Here is a 24,655-nt window from a genome sequence, read left to right on the forward strand (position 1 = left end):
GTGAAGGTTAGGGATTTAGCTTATAATTGTCTGAATGATGATTGTATTCAGTTTTGGAAAGTTGAAGGTTCGAAAAAATTGATTATTTTAGAAATTAGATGCAATTACTAATTCATGATCTAGCATGTATAGAACGAAAACTCATTCTTGATTCTAGGAGAATTTTTAAGAAAGCCTTTCGTTTGCTCATCTTCGGTAGACCAATTTAAATTCTTTTCTTGTTTACATGCCCATGCATTTGGACAATCTTTCGCTATACACGAAAAGTAAATAGTTTTAGTGCGGATAACATCATCATGAGTGTTATTATTCCACTCACATTATAACGTATGAGTATTTAAAAATGGAGTGTATAACATTGTCGCCTACATATACATAACATATGGAATAAGAGTTCGTTGGGAAGTGCTTTTTAAAATACCTGAAAGAGTTTTTGGTGAAATTGACTTTGTGTTCGAAAAACACTTTAAGTGCTTTTTGGAAGAAGTATCAAATATATGTTTCTTGCAGGAAACACTTAAAAGTGTTTTTTTAAGATCCACTTGTTTACTGAGGATTAGTTTCAAAAATATTTTCACCAAAAACATTTTCAGTTATTTTAAAAACATTTGTAAACGAGCCCCAATACACCATGTGGTAAGTGTTTTCAATACACGTAAAAAAATATTTATATAGGACGAAAGTCTAATTTTATTCGGTGTGCCGTCATCTAGTCTCCCATATTACTCCATTATGTTTTGTTCAAAGAAAATCAATAGCAAGACGATTTCCCAACAAAATGAAGTGTGTGGGTGCCAATAGCCAACCTAGTTGGCATGTACACATCTTATAGTGATGCACTCTTGCTACCCAATTTACCTAATTTATCTTACAAATGTGATATGTTTTCAGATTGGAGACCACAAGCCCTTAATTTCTTCATATTTTCTAAAAGAAAAGAAATTATAGCATCGGTCTTTCAATTTTAATCTAATTGAAGCAATGATTCCTTAATTACAAATCCATGACCCTTGGTCCCTAAACTCATCAAAACGTGCAGATATGATCATTTTTGTCAACTCATCAAAATGACTCATGTTGGAAGGACCATTGTTATAATTAGGTTAAAATTGAAAGACCATTGCTTCAATTAGGTTAAAGTTAAGGGGCCATTTCTTCAATTGAGTCAATGTTGATGAACCATTGCTACAATTTTTTTTTTCATTTGGTTTTCCATATTTGCCCATTTTTTCAGCCTATGTGGCATGTGACTTATTTTGACAAAAGTTATACAGAGTTGACAAAAAGAACCATAGCTGCACATTTTGATGAGTTAAGGGACTAATAGTCATAGATTTTAGTTGAATGGTCATTGTACCAATTAAATTAAAGTTGAATGACCATTACTACAATTTCCTCTTTCTAATAAAATTCAGGTCCTCTTGATTGACACCGAGGCCCGACAAGAGCCCAAAAAAATTCAAGGCCGGCTCAGCCCAATTTTTATGGGAGATGCTATCCACACCCCGCCTAAAATTAACACGGTGTATAAAAGAATAAAAGAAAGTGTGAATGCTACAAATTTATAACTAGTGTATAAGGCACAAATGTAGCCAAGAAAGCAGCATCATCCCACTCGAGAGGGGAGTCGACGAAATGCATCTCCCAATACTACTCATCTTCTGAATGTCGATCGGGACGCAACCTCCCGGAAGCAGCTGAAGAAACACTAACAAGGTAAAGGCATATCCAAGATTTAAAGTACACATTTAGTAATATGCCCCAAACGCTGTTTACAACGCCAATGAAGTTTGCACAGGTACCTTCAAGTTAGGCACTTCATGTCAATATGAAATATAGCTACCGCGAAAATTTACGTGTTCTACGACACATCAAAGGACTCTGTGCATAAATTGGCAAGGGGGAGGTGGACCTAGGTGTTTAAAAAGACCAGACGCTACTCTCTACTAATTTACATAATAACACAATGCCTCTGAGAAATTCCACCGGCTCCATAGATTTCCATGACGATGTTGTCACCAAAAGTTTTGGGTACCTACGCTGGTTTTGCCCGAGATCCAGGATGGGAAATTCTGACTAGGTGAAATAAACAGAACTTACTGTCGAGGTACTGGCTGCGTATTTGACTGATTACTTTGCCCATAGAACCCCATACCCAGTGGCCGATAATAACCCCCAGTGGCCGGCTGCAACTGCTGCTGTTGTTGCTGCTGCTGAGGCTGCGACTGCTGTTGCTGCTGACTGGGCCTCGACATGCTCATTGAAATATGTGGAGGTATGGGGGGTGGAGGCGGTAAAGTATTTGATCCATATCCGTAAGGAACTCCACCCACCATAAGACCAGAGGATTGGACGTATTGATTCGCTGGTGGAGTTGCAGTAGATGGTGATGGCGCTGGAGGTGGTGGCGGCGGACCAAAAGGATTTTGCATCTGGTTACTTTGGGACATGGGCTGCATCGTTGCTGAGGACACAATTGGAACACTGGTCATTGCCTGCTGGAGAGACGTAAAATAGGCTGCATTGCCGCCATCAGGATTGTTAACATCAGACATTTGTTTCTCAAGCTTGGGCCGTTTTTCTGGAGGAAACATGGATAATCCCGATGTAAATCCAGCTGATGTTAGGCTACCGGTCATCGAGGCAGCTTCTTCAGCAACAAGAGATGAAAGAACAGACGTTAACATTTGTGCAGAAGATGTAGACGCAGCAAGCTTAGCAGCAACAGCAGCTGCCGCTGCTTTCTTGTTCTCTTCATCAGTAATTTTGACAGGGGCAAAAGAAACCACGGACTGCGTTGGAGGCTGAGGTGGGATGCCAGTTTGTTGAAGTAATCGTATATTTGGTTCTAAACCCCTGGTAGATTCAGGTGTCATGTTAACGATATTGCTTTCGGGGTTCAGTCTCCTTTTAATATTACCTACCCTCTCAATCTGATGTCGAGCAACCTGCATGGAAACAAATAGTTCCTATTAATCACAGGGAGTAGCTAGCACATAAAGGAATTGCATTATAAGACATGGTTTGATACGCTTTGCTCCGGACCAACTTTATAAACAGACAAACCATTTGAGTCTCCTAATAAGTGCATCACCACAAAGGAAAAAGAAAAGATATTGTTGATATTGTTACACCTTTCAGCAGATATTCAAACCCGATGAGTAGATTTATAACTTGGAAACAATAAATGATCAACCTCACTGTAAAAAGCAGCGTGTAGATTTCTCCATGTAAGATTAGCTCAAATTCGTAACGTTGGAACTAGAAGATTTAATTAGGGGAGGACGTATCACTTTAACTGATGTTGCAAGTGTTAGTGTCCAAGAGTACTTGTTGCCTCATCCGTCTCCTGGGAACCTTGGGACTTCGCTTGCTATTTGGAGTTAAATGAGGGCTACCTAAATCAGTGTCTCCATTTGACATCCTTGCATGGCCAGTTCTAGAAGCCAAGGCACTGGAACTACATGGAGCTCCGAGAGCTTCACTATATAGCTTCCATAATGCTTCTCAAGAAAAAGGACTATTAGACTATTGACAGGGCAGGAACACTAAATTTCTGTGATTCTAACATCACTCCTGAGGACTTCTTTTATCTTTGATGGATAATAAAGAAGGGGGTGGGGGGAAGGATCATATTTTTCATTGATTCAACTTTCAAGGGCTACTTTGTAAGCTTTTGAAAATAAGTAAACTTTGGGTTTCTGCTTGTGTTGTGAGGCACAACCACCTTGGAGTGATTCCAAGGCACCTTCGGTGTGAGGCCTTAGGCCGGTGTGATGCCAGATTTTTTTTTCTTCTAAAAATCAGTAAATTAACTCAATCATCCTTAAATAGTAAACAGTAGGGTGTTTACAAGACCTACACTAACTATTTCTTCACATTATTTTTGTACTTCGCAGACTGTCTACATCCATGGGTTGTTTCCAAAGAACAAAAATAAAAGATTGCATTTGCTTCTCAGAGAATGCAGGAGCAGTCAAGGGAAGCTTTACCCCCAACACATACATATTAAAAGCTCCAGCAAAATAATTACTGCCCAACCCCAGCTAAGTCCCAACTTAGGAGAGATTTTTATTTGTACCCAGAACACAAAGTGGTGCACCACATGTCATAATATAAGTGGACGACATGGTTGATATGTCCCACTTTTAGGGTATATTTCTCATGTCCCTCCACATATATTATGACATGTGGTGTACCGTCTCGTATTCCAGGTACACTCAAAAATCTCTTTCAACTTAGAGTGGAAAACTCTTACATCTTTATCACTGCCAACGCCTGAGAGGCCATACGAAAAAAAAAAAAAAACAAATTGTAAATTATGAGGAAAGGTATTGCCCGTATTTTAATGTACAGTTAAAAAACAAGTTTAGAGATCATTTTATATCAACCTAAACACTCATCGAAATAATATTTCTATTTAAAGTCGTAAAGAATGAACATACGGTCAGATGGGAAAAGCTTATTAATCAAAGATCTTAGAAATTTATATGCCTTAAACATTTTACTTATTTATTTTCTTTTACAGAGTCAGTCTGAGAGTAAGCCAAAATTGATGCATGTTGATGACATTATTACAGACCCAAATTCAATTAAAATTTTCCGGGCAAATTTAAAATCGTAGAACTTTTTAATCAAAATTTAAAATTGTCTTTCAATTCAATATTACTTCTATTCTGGGACTTAATATGTTTCTAAATAAGTTTGTTTTCTCAACTCTTCTCAAGATTATGATTTCTAAAACTTGCTCACGCAAAAACCCATCTGCAAAAGGACAAAAGACAATACACATACTGAAAAGAGAACCGCTCAATAGATCAGTTGCATCGAAGAGAGACCTAGAACTGATACAGGACAGATTTGAACCAAACTGACTTGGGTTAAAATTAGAAATTAGAACTGACATAGGAAAGATTTGAAGCAAACAAAAGTAAAGAAAAAGAGAGAGCATATGCGTCAAAATACAAACTAGCATCACTAACGAACTAAACACTCTTGACAGCTCATCATAATTAATTGTCTTGGATATATGCACATCTAAATGCATATGGTAATTAAGACCTAAAGTTGATACAAATGTATCATATTCCATTCTCAGCTACAATATATACACACGCACAGAAGGGAGTCACATCAAGATTCAGTTTTCCCACAGTTTACTTTACCTTCAAGCTAACTTTTTCCTACAAAACACAACCAAATTAATTCTTATACAAACATCATCTAGCCCTTTCAATCAATAGATATCGACATTTGAGGGATGCAGGAATCAAACTCAAGATTTCATTATCAACAGAATCAAGGTGCTGGGTTTATAATACCACAATTTCTGTTAGCTAGAAAAGATTATGAGGAACTGGTGTTGACGACTAGCTGATCTCGATAACATTCAGAGATAAAAACTTTCGTAAATGAAATTATAAAGGCTTTGTAAATGCACACCATTTCCAATAAACATAGACTTCTTAATTTTAAGAGGGCTAAATAGAGATTAGTAAGGTACTCTTACCTGCACTTGAGTGCGAACAACTTCCAGCTTTGATTCCTGTAACAGTTATATTAGCAAGTATACATCAGTATCTGAAATCTTAAACAAAACCACAGAAGCAGAAGTGATAACATAAGTGGAATAGAAAAAAGATTTGTACTTGATCCTGGAGTGCTTCTTTAAGCTGCAAAACCAAGGCAGATCTTGTTGCCTCCAAACTTTCAAGCTGCCCAACAGATTGATTAAGTACATCTTCCTGCTCTTTCAAATCATCCAACAATGTGGATTCCGGCTGAGTTCCTGATTACAGTTTATAACAGCGAAAAATCAACAAAACCATTCTACATGGCACTAAGACAATATACCTCAGGAGACAGTATTATCTTTTACTGAAAGCATCAAAGAGTTCAACCATCTTCACTAAATTACACACATGAAAATCAAAACATTGTATATATCAGCATACCTATCAAATGAAGATTTTTCGTTGATCTCAAGGGTCTGGATGGATTTAGATTTTCAGATCCATTTGGTTAACTTGACATAGGATTTCAAATAAGCAATTCAATTAATTTAAAAATTATTGCTCATGACCCACACAACCCAAGAACAGTGAACCATGGCCCATGACTGTAGCTCATTATCTGTGGGGTATTGCTTGTCAGGTACTGTAACTGATGAAACGCAACTTGCAACCTGTAACTTACATTGCAAGTCGTGTTTCACCACTAGTAATAGAAACTTGAACTGGTGATATCTAGGTTGCTGCTATCCTTGGGTATGGCTTGTGATAATGACAAAAGAGTGAAGGTAAACTTGCACTCTCTCCCCTTAAGTATGGCTTGTATAATGATTTTCAGTATCCAGGTTGTTCATATCCCTGGGTATGGCTTGTGACTTACTGTTTAAATAATACATTGATGTTATCAAATAATACCTTTTAGTTATCACAATCATAAGGTCATAGCAACTAACGGTTTTAAGGTTCCTCAATTAACTTAAATCACAGAAGGGAAACAAAACATACACAAAGAGAGGTGTAGATTCAATGGTTAGCAACTTCGTATTCTATTTATATGGTCATTCCTAAATAGTAATACCCGAGACTGACATTGTTACTCCTAGAACTACACGCAGTCTGAAACTTGCAATTGTTACTCCTAGAACTACAATCGAAACCGACATTGTAAAAGACAAAGATGAGACCATTTGAGCAATTATATAAACCAATTCAATTTTCCCCTAGCAGTCTATTAATGATACGTAGAGGTCGCACTTGGTGTGATGGCAAGTGCCTTCGCCCATGAGCGGTAGGTCTCGGGTTCGAGACTTGGGAGCAGCCTCTCTATAAATGGGGGTAAGGCTAGCCGACATTCACCTCTCCCAAACCCTGCGTAAAGCGGGAGCCTTGTGCACTGGGTACGACCTTTTTTAGTTTATTAATGATACGTATTTGCATCTGAGCCAAAAAATAGACAAGTCACAGAGCCTTTTGAGATACAACTCGTGAAAAAAAAATGAAAATTCACACAAAATAACTTGGACAACATTCTTGACCATGAACCAATGGTACAATACAAAGCCTATTCATAGTTCTCAAGTTATTAAGAACGAAATAATGTGATTAAAAAAAGAGACAGATAGCCTGTCATACTGATGTGAGACTTTTCAATCACTTGGCAAAGATTAATTAAACCTCTATAAGACTTGGAAATAAGATAAGTTGCTAATTTTAATTTAACTAGAAACTAGCTGAACGGACAAACAGGTCAAAGAAGGAGAGGTCTAAGGAGGAGGTGAGCACCAAGAAGGAAGAAGGGAGGAGGTAAGCACCAAGAAGGAAGAAGGGAAGCAATGAGCATCAAGATGGAAGAAGGGAGAAGGTGAGGAAGGGGGCAAACTAAGATCTAAATTCTATACAAAGAACGGGAAATGATGCTATTCCTTCTTTGATGCTTTGTACTGTCTAGCTATATTTAAAAGCTTTGCTCCTGTTTGCTTCGTATAATGTACAACTCTAAAGTATGCACTAACATCCATTTGAAGAACAGACGAAACAAAAATGGCCAAAAACTGGTGCAAAGTATCCTCATAGGTTCAAAACTTCTAGCATTCCTCTCCCTCACAAACACCACATAATCCAACTATACAATGAGAAATAGGGTCAAAACATCTTTTTCCTAAACTATCAAAAGAAAATAGGACCAAAAATATCGTTCACTCTCATACTATCAAAATAAAATGACCATCTTAATAAAGCCACATGAGAGTTCATTCAAACTGATCAAAATATAATGACCATCTTAGTAAAAATATACAATTTTTTTTTTCTTTCAGATAAGAATCACGCAATACCACACTCAATACATTCCACCTAGATCACATCAACTATAAATGCAACCAATCCAGATGGGTTACACAGTACACTAAATATAGCATCCGAAAATGCTAAGAAGAGGAAGCAAAAAATCTAATTCGTCCGACATAAAAGTCAACTCCTCCCTATCTTCAAAAAATTTTCCCTTCCGTTACAACCATGTAGATAGGTTCTCCTATTGGCCAGAGTTTAAAAGCTCTCTTAGTGGGCAGAGTTTAAATTCTCTCCTAGTGGCCAGAGTTTAAAGGATCTCTTACTGGCCCCCACCCACAGAAAGACCCCCGTCAACAATGCATAGCTATTTCTTAGAAAAATCATGCAACAACTAACAAGTTACAACATATTTGTGAACTACAGGAGCAATGTAAAAAGATGTGCCCTGTTTATTCACCAGCTAATTTAAACGGCCACAGCAATGAGATAAGGAAACATAGGATCTTTTTAAAGCGTAGCACAAGTACCCAGACACATGGATAGAACAATGCCTTCTATCAAGCTAAGCTTAACTCAAAGATATATTATTGGTACGACCGTACGAGACAACAAATTTCAAACATCCACGAACACCCTGTCATTTGGGTTTCTTGGGATGATTTAAGTTCCAAGACAAGGCAAAGAAGGAAAATATGGATCTAAGGTGGACAAAACTGGATTATGATCACACAATATCTATAATCATCAAGGAAAGAAAATTGAAGGGATGAATCACCTACCCTAGTATCCTCCAGAATTGGATTCTAGTCCAATTACGAACCACAAATTTTGAACTAGGAGACTAGAAATAGCCCTGAGAAACGTATTTCCTATGGCATTGAAGATAACTTCCACTCCACAACATTAGAATGCAATAAAATATACTTTTGGTGATCAACTGATTTGTAGAATTAGAATTGTAAACAAACAATAATTAAAGTCAAAATAAACAGAACCTAGTTTTCACACCGTAAGAGTCTTCTGTTTTGTCATCTAATCCTATGACTCATCAAACAAAGTCACATATAAACAAAATTTGTGAACTTAACCACATGTCCTAACTCTTACCATGAATCAAGGTGTTTTCAACATCTTCATCAATTTTACCCACATAAAGTACAGCAGCACTACACTTGTTTAAAGCAGCTTCTTCGGTAAGATGTTCATCAAGAACAGGTTGAAATGCGGTAAGTATTTTTTCTGGCAGACCTCCAACAGCCAATTTCTGAGGTTTAGAAGAATAATAAGGCATGTACAAGCTCACTCTAAATAAGAATACAATTATAGGCATTGAATATAAATCAACATTAAAGACTGCCCAAAGTGCTTACAAGTCTAACTGAGTGTGCATCCCTCTTCACTATCTTGATAGGATTTGAACCCTTTCCATTGCTTACAGGTGGAGCGGGATGATTGTTTCCCATCATATCATCTTTAAGACTCTGCCCTCGAGACCCAAAAACCTTCCTTTCTTCCCAAATGTCAACCTGAACAAACGAGATAGCTTACAGATGAAATAATGAGACTAGATTGCTAGGCACACATTATCAAAAGGAAGCATAAATAAGAGTGGACACTAAAATGGTTCCCTTTAGTCCATTACATGGAAAGAAAGGAGATTGTCTTCTGGAGAGTGGGAGCAAACTAAGATTTTTTTGGAGTAATAGAAGGTGCTAACTCAGTTAGGTAGTGAAATCCTCTGAAGTCTAAAAAGTACTTAAGTTCAGATTCCACTTCGATGAAATTACAAACACTGCAGAATCTTTAAAATTTCTCAGGCCCATGCTATAGACTTAAGTCACTTAACATTGAAGTCTAAGTTCATGCAAATGCATGCATGCACACATCCAAATATCTATCTATGGTAATCAATCATACAGCTATTTACTACTGTTAATTGTAAAACAAAAGAGAACATTCATAAATGGCTCACCAGTCTTGTGGCAGCTTTCTTTCCATGTTGATCACCATTTTCATAAACATACTTGAGAGCTGCAGGAAGGACCTTCCAGAATTCATTCACAAATTCACTGCCCTTTCGCCTACTGTTTTGCAATATGTCATTAGCCAAATATAGACAAGCCACACGCTGATCTTTCTGGGCAGAATTAAAACATTTATCCCATGTTTCAACAATTTGCCTTGCTTTCTTTCGGTGAGAAATACACCAACGAGACAGAGCTGTTTAAATGATTAAAGAAGCACATAATATAAACATCAAAGTTGAAGCTAAGTGATCAGGTAGTACATTATATAAGAAACAATACATCATTAAGGGGAGGAAAAGGTGGAAGCATAGATATGCACAAAAATAGTCCTCCACATAATTTAAAAGTTATGTTTCCTTTTATAAGAAAGAAATGTTACTGCTACTCAACAAAGTGCAAACAAAGTGGACAAGATATCACCCTAGAACATACATCACAGTACAGTCAAACTTAATAAGAATCACATTCTATGACACCAAAATAGTATCTATTGAAAAGTGAATTACAGAAGTTATTTACATAATCTATACTATTACTAAGGGAAGATATAAAAAGGACCAACTTTACAATAAAATATATAGGCACTATAATATAAAACGGACCTCCCACATGCTTTTTTTTACAAATTTTACCCTTAATAAAAGAAAATAAAATATATAATATCGATAACTAGAAACTAAAATTCATTCAATAAAATAAAAATACAAAAATCTCTACACAATCTTTTCAGCACTCTCTCTTTATCTCTTTTTTCCCTCCTACAATAACAGTCATTCTGACATGCAATATATGTGTGACAGTTGCTAGTAAACTATAGCACAATGAGAACATAGATACAGTTGAAATGTCACCAATTAATGCAATGTTGATACAGCCAAAAACAAGAGCATACAGAAAAGGTAAAAACTTTAACATTACAAGTTTTTTCACAAATCTAAAATTAGGGAAAAGTTTAAATTTGTATTGAATTAGATTTAGCAAGATCCAAGTAATATAAAATGTACATATGTTAGTATGTTATTCTAACAAAAAATTCTTATAAAAAAGTATGTTAATGAGTAGGTGCGTAATACAGCCACACAGAAACAAATATGATACCCTCATTGTAAACATGACTATCACTGTATCACAAAATAAATTAGCTAAACCATGTAGTACTATACAGAGGGGATTTCTTAAGAGGATACATTCAATGCATTGTTGTGAACTGTTGAGTTTCGAAAGCTTGTCAGCCAATATCTGTCCGTCAAATGCTTCAACGTTACTCATTATCCTGTTGCTCAGTTTTTTACATCCCCTGCCACAATAACTGTATTGTTATGCTAAAAAAAATAAAAATAAATGCGGAAAATGCATTTCGAACTTGTAAAGTTTTTAACTTTTTTTTCACCCATTTAAGTACAAGATTGCATTAACAGAATAAACAATTATTTACACAAATCCTGGTACTCAATATCGTCCCGTCTTGCTACATATTTACATGCTATCACAGTGAGATAAACACATAAATTATAAATAAATAAAAAATCCCCCATTTCCTAAACTAAAATTTTGAAATTAAATAAACGCAAAAAAACTAAAAATGTATGTACAATTTGTAAAGCTTTTAACTTTCTTCGACCCATTCAAGTATGGGATTCAATCAACAGAATAAGCAATCTTTACACTGATCCTGCTACATATTTCAATGCAATCAGAGCTAAAAATAAATAAAAAAGATAACCCATTTCCTAGATAAAATTTTGAAATTTACCAAATTCTAGGGTTTAGACAAAAAACGTCCACGCACAGCTTCGAACCGAAACGCAGTTAGGGAATCGAATCGGAGAGAAGGACGGAAATGAAGAAGGAGGAGGGATGGCATGGTTCGGAGACTTACCGGAGCAGCAGCGGATGGACGTCAGTCTCTCTCTCTCTTCTTCCGGCAACTTTTGCTAAGGCCCGAGTGCGCTCGGTCCCTCTCTGGCTCTCCTCCCTCTGTGGGCTGAAACGACGCCGGGCTATATACGATATTTGCTATACTCTTCCCTTTCCCAAAACCTTCAACTAGAGTCGTCAAGAAAAGAGAGAGTAAAAATATGGGTTAGCCCCGAACTTTGCCCATTTTTTTAAATTTAACCACTACCTTTTAATGTGTTACGAATGAGTACATAAAACTCGAATTAACACCAAAAATGTATTTTTCAATCGCATATGCGCTTTTAAGTACCTTTGGTTAAAAAGGTTAAGTTTTGTTTCTATTATTTACACTAAAGGAGAGGGGTGAGCTTAACTCACAATGATTAGCAATAATGTGGTTCAAATTCTCCTTTGACGAGAATCAAATCTAAAACCATTTACTTATAAGTAAATGAATACTATTAGACCTTAGTACTAAATGGCAAGTCTAGAACTCTCTCAACACCATTCTAAGTTTATTTTTCTTACTACCGGTTTGGTACTGAGATGTTTTTATAAAAAGTGAGTATAAAAAAAGCTAAACTCAAAAAAATGTTTGATAAACACTTAAAAACAGCTTATTTTCACAATTTTGGGTGAAAAAAAAAAAGCTGAAAACGTGAAGCAACAAAAATTAGCTTATTCTCACAGTAATTTTGTTTTTCAAAGTACAGCAATACCAAACCAATCCTCATTTCTATCTATCAACCAATTTACCTCACAAAACATTTAATACTTTAATCTAAACAGTCGGCATTTAGGGTCTTTTGTCTTGGACTTGGCCACTTAACTTTTACCATCAGCGAAGAATATAGGACCCCATGATCAGCCTCCAGACCTGCTGACTAAAATTCATCGTAACTTGTTATAACCCTTTGTCACTGGATTGAATAAATTAAGACCTAGTTTGGAAGTGAGGTGCTTAAAAAAAAAGCACCTATGAAAAAAAGCTGTGAGGGTTTTAGGTGTTTGGTAAACTGAAAAAAAAGGGCTTATTTTGGAAGCTGCTGTGAGAATAAGCTGAAATCAAAGGAAAAAGCTGAAGCTGCTATTTGCAGCTTTGGAAAACTGGCTTTTTTTCAAAGCACATGGAGCTACAGTGCTCCTTTAATGAAAAAACCCACTATCAGACTGCTTTTTTTTTCAAAAGCACTTTTACAAAAAAGTTTACCAAACGCTCTGCTGCTTTATTTCACAGCCGCTTATTCTCACAGCACAGCCGCTTATTCTCACAGCAGCTTTTTTTCAAAGCACAACAATACCAAACCAGCCCTAAATAGAACCAACGAACATGATTAAACAGAGATATGTGAAAGTTCAAAAAGAACGTGTGTTTATAATTCTCTTGTTTTGTGACCACTTTTAGATATGTTTTGTTCGGGTCTCATTACTCATTTGAGCATGTCTTCAGAATTAAATTGAGTAAAAAATATCTTTTAATGGAAGGTTATCTTATTTTCACCCAACAAGTATGATTAAATCAATCGAGTTGAGTGGTGCAACTTATATACTCATTTTTATTTTTATCACTCTTATCTCAATTTCTAGTTGTCAGATTCGAATGAATTGAAAAAAAATCAGTAGAAAGAAATTACCGTAAATCAAATGAAAACAAAGTCGTGCCCGTGACGTGCTTGGGCCGTGTTTGACACCTCAAGATCCAATACTAATTAGGCCCAAGCCCCTAAAGATTCATTGCCGCCGGAATGCTCTTGTGCTATTAGCATCAGCATGTGAACTATCTCAGAGCAAATGCAAATGGAGACGACGGTGGAAGATACATTGTACCTGCAGCTGCACAAGCTCTCCGCCACAGAGGAAGCGGCACTCGACCAGTTGCTCTCCACTCTATGGCAAACCAGGAAAACCGGCCTCCACTCTCCCCATCAAAAATCCCACTTCCAATCTCTCCTCCATCTCCCTTCTCTCTCCCAACTCGACCCTGTTCGTCTCTCTCTCTTTCTCTCTCTAAATTTCTGCAACAAAAGCTATCAAATTTGCATACCAATTTGTTGTTTTTAGTGATAAATTGAAAAATTACAGGTTTTGGCATGCCTTCGATCGCTTATCAGAAAATGGGTACACGAGAACTTCACCGCCGACGACGTTTTGAAGCTGTTTCCGCCCGATTTGCCGCTCGATTTGCAGAGCAGTTTGGTGTTGTTGCTCCAGAAGTATCAGGTTCAGTGGAAGGACGAAGTAGCTACAGAACAGGTAACACACTCAGGGACTGTTTGGGTTTGCTTAGAAGGGCTAAACGTGCTTTCTAACAACCAAAAGTGCTTAGAAAAACCTTAAAAGCCCTCATGGGTCGTAAAAGCACTTTTAGTTGAAGTGCTTACGAGCAAAGTGCTTCATCCATAAGCATTCCGAGCCCTAGCTTTGACAATGGACTTTCTTTTGGAATCCCTTACGCGTAGAACTGCTTTCTACATGTTTATAGTAAAAGCACTTACGAGCAGAAGAGCTTCTTCCATAAGCATATCCCGAGCCCTTACTTTGACCCTGAAATTTCTGTCAATCTCAAAACTATTGCAATTTGATCGCTTACTGCATATTTTTTCCGGGTTCTCTTTTGTGTTTTGATTCATATATCTGATGTTTTCCAGCGTTCATTGCCAAGGGCTAGTGTTGCATATCAGGTCAAGGCGAATGTGCCGCCGACCTTCACCTCTTTGGGTACCTCTGGCTCATTAAATGATTTTGGAGCTTCAACAACGCCGATTGTTTCTGCTACTGATGCATCTCAACTCACTTCCATGCCTCCTGCAAACCTGGTGGTGGGTATACTTTGGCGTTCATTGGTTATAATTAATTACTTATGCTTGGAACCTTTTGTTCTAATGATATTTCGTAGGATTTGGGAAGTTTCTTGTTTTCTATATGATCTTGGTTTCTCAACAGATTCCAAACCAAAGCTGTTTTTTGTTGTGGAAAGTATGCACCTGTTTTATCTTTCAAATATATCACTGAACATTTAAACCGCGGAACATTATTTTCATTTTCTTCCTCCCCTTCCCTTTAGGGGTAAATGATATAACTAATGGATTTCCTCAATATATAGGGAATTCTACCTCGCCTAAAGTCAATGACTTGGACCATGGAGAACTGTAACTCAGGGCCGGCTAATAAAGTGGCCGTCATCACTCTAAAGGTAGGCAAATTCTGAGAAGGATTCTTCCCAAAAGAGTTTTGAACAAGTCAGTTGAAATACATTATGAAGGTTTCAATTGTGTTGTGTATATACGTATAAATATATGCCAGACGTAAGGTACACATAAAAATTTAAGCCCTTAAAATCTCATGTTTGATAAGACTAGTGAAATCTAATCAACTGCAAGATGTATGTTAATATCTATGCGTGTGTGTGCGCGCATCAGTGCGTGCATATCTATTTCTCATCCCTTTCACAGTCTCATAAATTTGTTCAATCGGCTTTGTTCGGCCACATGATTTTATTCTATTTAATTATTTTTACTATTACTTTTGCAGTTGCAAGATTTTACCAAATCTCCGTTAGATGAAACGGAGGTGAAGTTTCAACTGACTAGGGACACTCTGGAAGCTATGCTGAGATCACTGACATACATTAAGGAACAACTCTCAAGCATGGTAGGCATGCTTTCTTCTAACTTATTTGAGCATTTGGCCTTCGTTCTACCCAAAATTTTCATCTGAACTTTAGAGATATAGGGATGATGAAAGATTTCACAAGGTCCTTGTTCCCTTAGGATCACAGGCAGCTTTAGATGGTAGAATTTTTAGCAAACAGGATATGTATATAGAACAGAAGTTTTAGGATTCGTTTGATTTTTGTGGAATTAGATAGATGGAGAAGAATGCGGAAGAGAAAAGAGACGAGAAGGTAAAGGACATAAGCAACAAGCGTCAAAAAACATCGAGGACCTGATTTGCCTTATAAGAGAGCCATATTTGGGCTTCATATAAAACTCCCAAATACTCCTATAAGTGGTCACCTTTTGGTTGGTGCTGCCAAGAACTGACCACCCTCTGCTGGTTGCCGGAAAACTTTAGTTTCCAAAATTTGTGGAAAATACGAAAGTTTCTTTATACTGGAAACATTAGAAATGCCGAGAAAACGCATCTATTTTCTTAGATGTATATTTTTTCTTTGAGAAGGTATTTTTCTGCTAATCAAACGAAATATTTTAACAGATAGTTCAGCAAATAGTTGTACATCAACATTGATGTGAGAATTTTAGGTGTCGCGCTTCTTTACCTTATTGCAGAACGATATATCTGAGCTTCTGTTGTCGAAAATTTATTTCAGGTCGGAGGAACTTCGGGGCCATCACAGAAGAAGCAAAAGCAATCGGATCATTTGGTTTGATATCGTTAAATGTATAGCTAACACGTCTAACATCCCGATATGTTTGGATACTAAGCGAAATAGATTTTGTTCTTCACCGTGACCAGTGAATACAAAACTCTTACTGTACTTTCTTTTGTGATACACTTTTATATGTCAGCTACTAAGTGAGAGTTTTGGATTCGTGTATAAGATTTTATTTTGTTTTATTTATTTTTTGGTCCTTTAGAAACATTAGTAAGATGGACGCATTTGCCGTCTCCATTCACAAACGCGAAGGTAGCTAGCATTTTCCGTTATTTAGAAGTTGGAGTGAAATCAAACCATTAAATGCATTCAGTTGATGCGTGTAAGTTTCACACACATCTACAATTGACAATCGTTCATACGCTCGTATGTATTCATTATTCTTATTCTTTAAGGAACCGACCAACGTCAGCTGATCCAAAAAGTAGCTAAGTCGGCAGACGACTTGAAAAGAGACCAACAAACTCTTCCACTCTTGTGCATTTTTTCGGATGCTTTGCTAGTGACAGGTTGGTCGGTTTTAACAAAGTTGATTTACAACTTCAAACGGGATTTGTTATTAACGCTACAAATAATCATCACGCACTTCTTCCCCCTTGTTTTCTTTCGCGAGAAAGAAGCACATGATGAGTTTTTTGGAGTGTCAAACGAAAAACGGCTCCCTTTCGGATACTTGCAGAATGCATAAGGCAGCCTAGTAGTTGAAAATTTTTGAATCGATGGCGAGATCTGATAAGAAATGTAAAAGAAAACGGGACAGAAGAAACTACCCGGATTCATAGCTAAAACAATACGAGAACCTCAACTTTTACATCCAAAACATAATGTACAATGCTGATGATCAAAGCCAATCTTTCACCCAACTCTCACAAAATGTAGGATAAAACACGAAAAATTCACACTTCAAGAAATCAAACCAAAAACTCATTCTTGAAGAAACCAATCCATAAAAAATCAGCAAACGAAACTGCCACTTACCAAAATATGATTATATCCACACCAGACCGGAGAAAACAAAGAGCTTGAAGTCGCAATCCACCAAACACATTCTTCAGTTTTCGTGTTTTATATTCTCAACCTCTGCCAATCTGTCCTGTGTAACTGATGGTTTTGGCGGCTCACCATCAACATTACTTCCTGAGACTTGCTCTAAAGCAATAGGACTAGTTATAGTTTCTTGAACACCATGTTCTGTAGTACTTGATGCAATCTTCTCCACAGTCGACGCCATTGCAGTAATTCCTACTTCTGCCGATCCCTCCTTCAAATGTGGTGTTGGTTTTAAAAGCTCGTCGACATGACTTTCTGAGACTTGCTCCAAAGTACTATTCTCTTGAACACTTGATAGTATATCACTTGATGCATTCTCCTCCGTTGAACTCATTGGACTAGTTCCTATTTCTTCAGCTCCATCATTAACATGACTTTCTGAGATTTTCGTTGGAGTAGTGATATTTCCTTGAACATTTGATGGTATATTGCTTGATGCAATCTCCTCCACCAAACCTTTTGCACCAGTTTCTACTTCTTCCGACCCATCATGAACAAGAATTTCTGTTACTTGCTTCAGAGGAGTGATATCTTCATGAACACTCGATAGCATATTGCTTGATGCAATCTCCTCCGCAGTACCCATTGCATCAGTTCCTCCTTCCAACCCATCATTTGAAATTGACATCGCCTTTGGCAACTCATCAACATGACTTTCTGAGACTTGCTCCAAAGCAGTATCTGTATGGGTATCTTCTTGATCACTTGATACTGTATTGCTTGATGCAATCTCCTCCGTAGAACTTATTGCACCAATTCCTACTTCTTCCAATCCATCATCTGAAACTGACGCCGCTTTTGGCAACTCATCAACATGACTTTCTGAGACTTGCTCCAACGCAGTATCTGCATTGATATCTTCTTGAATACTTGGTACTGTATTGCTTGATGCAATCTCCTGCGTAGAACTTACCGCACCAGTTCCTACTTCTTCCGACCCATCATTAACATGATTGTCTAAGACTTGCTTCGGAGTAATGATATTTTCTTGTTGAAAGCTCGATAGTATATTGCTTGATGCCATCTCCTCCGCAGAACCCATGGCATTTGATTGTACTTCTTCCGACCCATCATTTAAAATTGATGTCGCTTTTGGCAACTCATCAACATGACTTCCTAAGACTTGCTCCAAAGCAGTATCTGCATTGATATCTTCTTTAACACTTGATACTGTATTGCTTGATGCAATCTCCTCTGTAGAATCCACGGCAGTAGTTCCTACTTCTTCCGACCCATTGGAAAGCTCACCAACATTATTATGATCCGAGACTTGCTTCAAGAGAGTATGATTAAATTCCAGCGGTAATTCTGTTGATCCATCCTCAGGTTCCAACACTTGAGGCAGCTCATTAACATTCCCATTTGAATCTTGCTTTAAACCAGTGACATTATCTTCCAAGTAGCTTGCTTCAACAATTGGCAACTCTGAACTGGTCTGGGCAGTATTTTCGGATGCTTCCAAGCATCTCTCTTCAACAGTTGGCAACTCGGAATCTTCCAAGCATCTTGTTTCAACAATTGGCAACTCTGAACGGGTCTGGACAGTATTTTCAGGCGCTTCCACCTCTAGCTGATCGTCAACCACACTGGGAAGAACAACTTCCTCACCAGATAGTCCCTTATGAATTTGCTTAAAATACGTGTCAATATCAAGAACTGGTAGCTCCTGGTTCAATTCTGACAGGTTTAAATCACCAAATTCAGTGCTTGAAACATTTGCTTCCTCTGGTATCAGCTCATCTGTATGGAATGGCTCGCTGATAACCTCATTCACACTGAAGTCCCCAACTGCATCTAACTCCGACAGCAGCCCCGCATCAATCTCCTTTACTTCACCTACTTCTTCTTTAATAATAAGTGCTTCGACATGATCAACATATGGTTCAACCATGGATTTATCTGACCAGGAAAGGACTTTTCCGTGCTCTGACGGCGGCAGTTCTTCAGAAAGAACGGATTGATGACTACAATCTGCTGTCTTCGTGTCAAAAATCTTAGGGAGATAGATATCATCCTCTGAATGAGAACCCACTAAGCCAACTTGGTTGCTTGTCCCCAAGCTTCTATCAGTTTCATCTGATGCATGTACTTTTGAGGTGGCACCACTTATCTCTACAAAACCTGGAGTATCTTTGTCTGTGCTTTCACCATACACTTCAGAATCCCGGTCTACAGACGGAACTTGCGCTTCAGCTAATCCTGGAGGTGTAACCATTTCAGATATATCTGCTTGTATATCAGAAGAAATAGAATTGAAGGAAAGGATCTTTTCAGTTGGTAGGGGGGTTGAGTCATAGACTGGCTCATCATGTTCATCTTCATTCACCCTCCTGCTCATAAACTGAACTTCTGACTCCTTCAGTGAAGGTTGCGGCGAAATTACAAACTCCTTGGCGATATCACGTCTAGCCTCCAAACTGGTTGATTCTCCTTCCACTGCATCTGCAATCTTTTCATCCTCTTCTGTCAATGATGACAAGCTTGACGTACTGCTGTTGTCCTCTTCAATCGGATCTTGTTTGACATGAACTTCATTAGTAATATGTTCCCCATGAGTAGCTAAACCCGTTGCACCAGACAAGCTCGGTTCCAGGTCTTGCGATTCAAGCAATTTTACTTCAAGTTCATCATGTTGACTATCTCTTTTTCCGGCCTGTTCCATTTCCAGAGAATCTACGTCTTCAGATGATTGACTTCCGTGCTCAACAACAAGATCATCAGTAGCATGGTAAATGTTGGATATCGCTTCTGTTTCTTTAGTAAAGTCCTGCTCATTGAACTTCCTTTCATCCAGATTTGCTGCAGAACTCACTGACTCGGTATCGGGAACAGAACTCAACTTTGATTCACTAACTTCGCTTAGTTGTCTTTGAAATAAGGAACTGCTTGGTCCTTCAGAAGCCAACCGTTCTGATACAAAAACAGGTCTCCATTTAAAATCTTGCCTCTCTTGCCTGGCCTGCCCTAAGGTTGACGGTCCCAAACTGAAGCTTTCATGCCTTCGGAAGATTGCATCCTTGGCGTGAAATGGCACAAACTCTTGCTCGAAAGGGTCTCCCTTTAGATCAGGTTTTTCTTCATTTGACTCATACGGAAGATCAAAGGGGTTTCGCCTTGGCAACATTACTGATGGAGCAGACCCAGGAATGGGTAAACCCAAGTTGTCAAAGGGATCATACAGATCAAATGGGTTGTGTCTTGCGGTAGAGATTGGTGTAACATTAAACGGAAGATCAACTCTATCAAAATCTATAAGATTCTTCTCTGCAGTTATTTTGAAGCTTTTTCTTGCTCTTCTCCTTGCAATAAGGTTCTCCAACCGTCGGTTCCTTTCGAGCTCCAGATTCCCCAAATCCATGAGATTCTTTTGGTCATCCTCTGTCCATTTGATCGCAGATTTGCTTTCATCATCCTTCCCACCCGGTGCTTCTTCCTCATCACCGTCATTATAATCATTCCCATCCTCTGCTACTTCTCCGCCTTGGTTTTCACTTTCCACATCAGACTCAACACTGCCAGCATTGTTCCTTTTAGACTGGTCTGAAGCAGCATCAGGCTCATGATCATGGGACACACGAGCTGGCTGTGGAGCTTCAAAGTATAAAAGTGGGTGCAGCTCATCAAGCATCGGAAGGATGTCAGCCATTGAAGCATCTGGTGAGGAACTCTCTGCTCGATCTGACTCAGAATCTGAAGCATCGTCATCCACATCCTCACCAGCCTCATCATCACCACCATTTCCAAGAAGCGAAGAATACAAGTGATCACCCTCGTGAGCATAGCTTGCCTCTCGGGGACATATATTTTCATCTTTGACTCGATGAATCTCACCTCGCACCTTTTGAAAAGAAGTATATTGCTGCTCAACAGCCTCACCGTCACCACCACCACTGCCAAGCAGTGAAGAATACAAGCGATCACCCTCATGAGCATAGCCTGGCCCTCGAGGAGATATATGATCACCTTCCACTCGACGAATCTCATCTCGAATCTTTTGAAAAAAAGTGTACTGCTGATTAACAGTTCCCACATCCCAGTCAATGCCTTCTATCCCCAAGTGATCATTATCAATCTTTCTCCGCTCTCCTAAGTCAGAACTTTCTAATTCTCTCTCCACATCCTCAATCTCTCTCTTCTCACCACCAGTGTTTAGCAAATCCTCATCAATCAGTGGCATATAAACAACCGAACCATCGCGATCCTCATTCACTCTCTTCTCACTATCAGTGTTTTGCAAACCCTCACTAATAAGTGGCATATAAACACCCAAACCATCACGATCCTCAACATTGCTACTTTTGTCTACGGATGCATCAACAACATCCCTAGCCTCTCCCATGAACCTTTCTGCGGAAAAGCTCCCATCTCTCTCAAGCACAACAGTGTCATCCCCTATACTCCTAGTCCTAAGAGAAGCAACATCATCACAGGTAACCTTCTCTTCCCTTTCGATTTCGGGTATGTTGGTTTGGCCAAAACTCAAAAGGGTTCCTAGAAGAACCGCAGTGCAGACTAAAACCGGGGACGTCGAAACCAAAAGGGTAAACACAAAAGGAAACGATCTGTACAGAAATAGCAGGAAAAGAAGCAACCCAGCAAGAAAAGGATGACTGCAAATTGATCTGTAACATGCTCTGAGTGAAATCATCACAATTTTCCGGAAATTAACAACAATTTCCAACCCCAACCCCATTTTTTAACTTTCTCAGTGGATTATGGGTATAAATACTAATCGCAGTTCCAATCTGTATGAACAGAAAATTAAACCAATCAATCAACATACTAAAAGCAAAAGCATAAAACTAGTAAATTAAGTAGGAAATAATCAGAGAAAAGAAAAACCCACCTCAGAGAAGAACCAAATGGGAATTCAAAGCGATCAGATGAAGATCAATCCAGAACCTGAAAGCAGAAAAATTGGAGAAAAAAATGGAAAAAAGTTGAGATTTTTTTTGGAAGGGAAAGAGAAATGGAGACTGAGAGGGCAGATGAAAAACCATAGAAAGTAAAGGGCAATGGGAATCTCTTGAGCTTTTTCTTTTGAAGGAAAGCAGCTAAGGAAAGCTGTATGTATGTATGTATGTATGTATGTATCTATAATTCTATATCTCCATGAATGTATGCCTGTGTTTTTGGGTATATTTGATATGACTTTTTAGTGTTCACAGAGAGGAAAATGGGGCGGCACAGAAAGAGAAGAAGAAAAGAAGCCTGCCCAGTCAATAAAGTCAATCGCAATCACGACACCAACTTCTTTGTCTGAAATAAAATACATAGCAGATAACGGTCTCACTCCTACACATGGGGTGAACGACTTAGGTACGTGACGTTTTGTACCAATAAAATAAAGGTACGTAAATCAACTCTTTCGTGTAGGTATATCCGTGCTATTTAATAAATTCTTCGTAGGCTTTAGAGAAATTTATGTAAGGTAGTTTGACTAGTTAGATAGTTAAATACTCACTGTACTCCCACAAAGTAATATACGTGAATTTTTTAAATATCATTTGTTACTCTTGCAAAGAAATGAATTTCGCTGCAAGTAAAGTAACGTTTGACTTTGCGTAAGTGTAACTTTTAATGCATATATTCAATTTATTGTTAAGGGTTAGGTTGTCATATTTAAAAGAGGAAATGGGAGGAATGGTCACTGAACTAAGCTCGAATTGTAGATTTGGTCCCTAAACTAAAAAATCATTAGATTTGGTCCCTGAACTTAACAAAATGTATAGCATTGGTCCCTCTATACTAACACCGTGAGATTTTCCGTTAGTTTGATGACGTGGTCTTTGTGGGTTCCATATTTTTGTTCACTAAATGCCATGTGGCTTAAAAATTCAAAATAAAAATAAATACAAACATAGAAAAAGAAAAAAAAATAAAAAAGTAAAAGTTATCTCTCTCTCTCTCTCTCCCGTCTTCCCTTCTTCCCTTCTGCGACGACGAACTGCGACGGAGAGGGAGGTCGCATCGATCGAGCACGCCTTGAGGGAGAAGGAGAGGAGGAAGGCGCGGATCATGGCTGGGTCGGAGGCGTCGAGTCAGAGCGCGGATCATGGCTAGGTGGTGAACAGCGAGGTGCTCCCGGGAAGGAGAGAGAGAGCGAAGAGGATGGCGGCGAGGGAGACCAAGAAGTCCGACGCCATGGTTTCTTGGAGCTTTCTGGAATTTGGAGGAGACGGCGCTCGGCGGTGGTGAAGTCGGCGAGGGAGTTTGGCGCCCAGATCAAATGGCATGATGTCGCCGTGGTGATCACCCAGAGACGGCGCTCGGCGGTGGTGAGGTCGGCGACATTCCATCTTCTTTCCTTGCCGTCACCGATCAAAACCCACCTGACTGGTACACCGTTATTCAAATATCCCGATCTAGATCCGCAATCCCAACTCTAATCCGGACCCAGTTGAAATCGGCGACGTCGGCGAAGAACTAGACAAAAAATTCAAGAAAATCTTAAGAGAAAATAAAACTAAAAATGAAATCTAAAAAAAAACGGAAGCACCAGAATCAATGGCGTGTGGCTGGGGTTTGGAGGAGGCGAGGCAGAAGGGAAGACGGGAGAGAGAGAGAGATAACTTTTACTTTTTTATTTTTTTTCTTTTTCTATGTTTGTATTTATTTTTATTTTGAATTTTTAAGCCACATGGCATTTAGTGAACAAAAATATGGAGCTCACAAAGACCACGTCATCAAACTAACGGAAAATCTCACGGTGTTAGTATAGAGGGACCAATGCTATACATTTTGTTAAGTTCAGGGACCAAATCTAATGATTTTTTAGTTTAGGGACCAAATCTACAATTCGAGCATAGTTCAGGGACCATTCCTCCCATTTCCTCTATTTAAAATTTTCTCTATTTATCTCGATCGTCCATTATAACAATCACCCGTGACAATAAAAAGTAATCGAGCGATGACAACCAAAAAATAGGTTTGGAAGAACCAAAGAAGTCGTTCTTGGAAGCTGGTCAAACTACCATACTCAAAATTCTCTTGTGCACCATAATTTAATTCCCCCTATAGTTCAAATTAAATTAGAAGACTTAATATGTTGTCAAACTTATTATTTATTAATTCGAACATAAAAAATCCCTCATTTACAAACAAAGAAATATGTTACCAAATTATAGTAGTAAGTAATTTGTATTATGATATTCTCATTTCTTGGAGTTTCTGTTTTACAGCGGCATAAGCATGTTGGAAATTTTATATTAAAATTTTAAGGGTGTGTTATCCACACATCCGTTTTTACTTCTCACACACTTCTTGTTAATTTTTATCCATCTGATTCGACGGCTAAAAATTATAAGAGTGTGTAAAAAGTAAAAAATGTGTGTGAATATCACATCCCAAAATTTATGACATCTTGACCGCTCATTGACATTTGTGATACCCCTATCCCTACCGTTCATCTCTTTATCATATTCACATGTCGTGGGAGCTCATAGTCTCTGTTTAACAAATTATTTTATTAAAAATTCGAATAA

At 38.2% G+C, this 24,655-nt stretch overlaps 3 protein-coding genes across 4 annotated transcripts; 1 reads left to right on the forward strand and 2 right to left on the reverse strand.

Moving 5' to 3' along the window:
• Window positions 1-1,725: 1,725 nt before the first annotated feature.
• Window positions 1,726-11,928, reverse strand: LOC103453921 (uncharacterized). The gene is made up of 8 exons (XM_008393514.4): window positions 11,706-11,928; window positions 11,014-11,123; window positions 9,772-10,019; window positions 9,170-9,325; window positions 8,907-9,063; window positions 5,649-5,788; window positions 5,510-5,545; window positions 1,726-2,948 (listed from the first exon to the last, which is right to left on the reverse strand). The coding sequence occupies exons 2-8, from the start codon at window positions 11,093-11,095 to the stop codon at window positions 2,097-2,099; spliced, it is 1,671 nt and encodes a 556-aa protein (XP_008391736.3). The 5' UTR covers window positions 11,096-11,123; window positions 11,706-11,928; the 3' UTR covers window positions 1,726-2,096.
• A 1,525-nt stretch (window positions 11,929-13,453) lies between these two features.
• LOC103453922 (uncharacterized) lies at window positions 13,454-16,303 on the forward strand. 2 transcript variants are annotated; one of them, XM_070812116.1, is made up of 6 exons: window positions 13,454-13,708; window positions 13,808-13,978; window positions 14,374-14,544; window positions 14,829-14,918; window positions 15,257-15,371; window positions 16,056-16,303. In XM_070812116.1, the coding sequence occupies exons 1-6, from the start codon at window positions 13,517-13,519 to the stop codon at window positions 16,130-16,132; spliced, it is 816 nt and encodes a 271-aa protein (XP_070668217.1). In that variant the 5' UTR covers window positions 13,454-13,516; the 3' UTR covers window positions 16,133-16,303. The 2 variants fall into 2 exon arrangements, with proteins under 2 accessions (XP_070668217.1, XP_008391737.3); XM_008393515.4 differs by having other exon boundaries at window positions 13,455-13,708; window positions 15,257-15,376.
• A 577-nt stretch (window positions 16,304-16,880) lies between these two features.
• On the reverse strand, window positions 16,881-22,413 carry LOC103453982 (uncharacterized). The gene is made up of 2 exons (XM_008393573.4): window positions 22,018-22,413; window positions 16,881-21,916 (listed from the first exon to the last, which is right to left on the reverse strand). Exon 2 carries the CDS (start codon window positions 21,862-21,864, stop codon window positions 17,173-17,175), a length of 4,692 nt encoding a protein of 1,563 aa, XP_008391795.3. The 5' UTR covers window positions 21,865-21,916; window positions 22,018-22,413; the 3' UTR covers window positions 16,881-17,172.
• Window positions 22,414-24,655: the final 2,242 nt, after the last annotated feature.

Source organism: Malus domestica, chromosome 14, assembly GCF_042453785.1.
Source record: "Malus domestica chromosome 14, GDT2T_hap1".
Taxonomy (NCBI): Eukaryota; Viridiplantae; Streptophyta; class Magnoliopsida; order Rosales; family Rosaceae; genus Malus; species Malus domestica.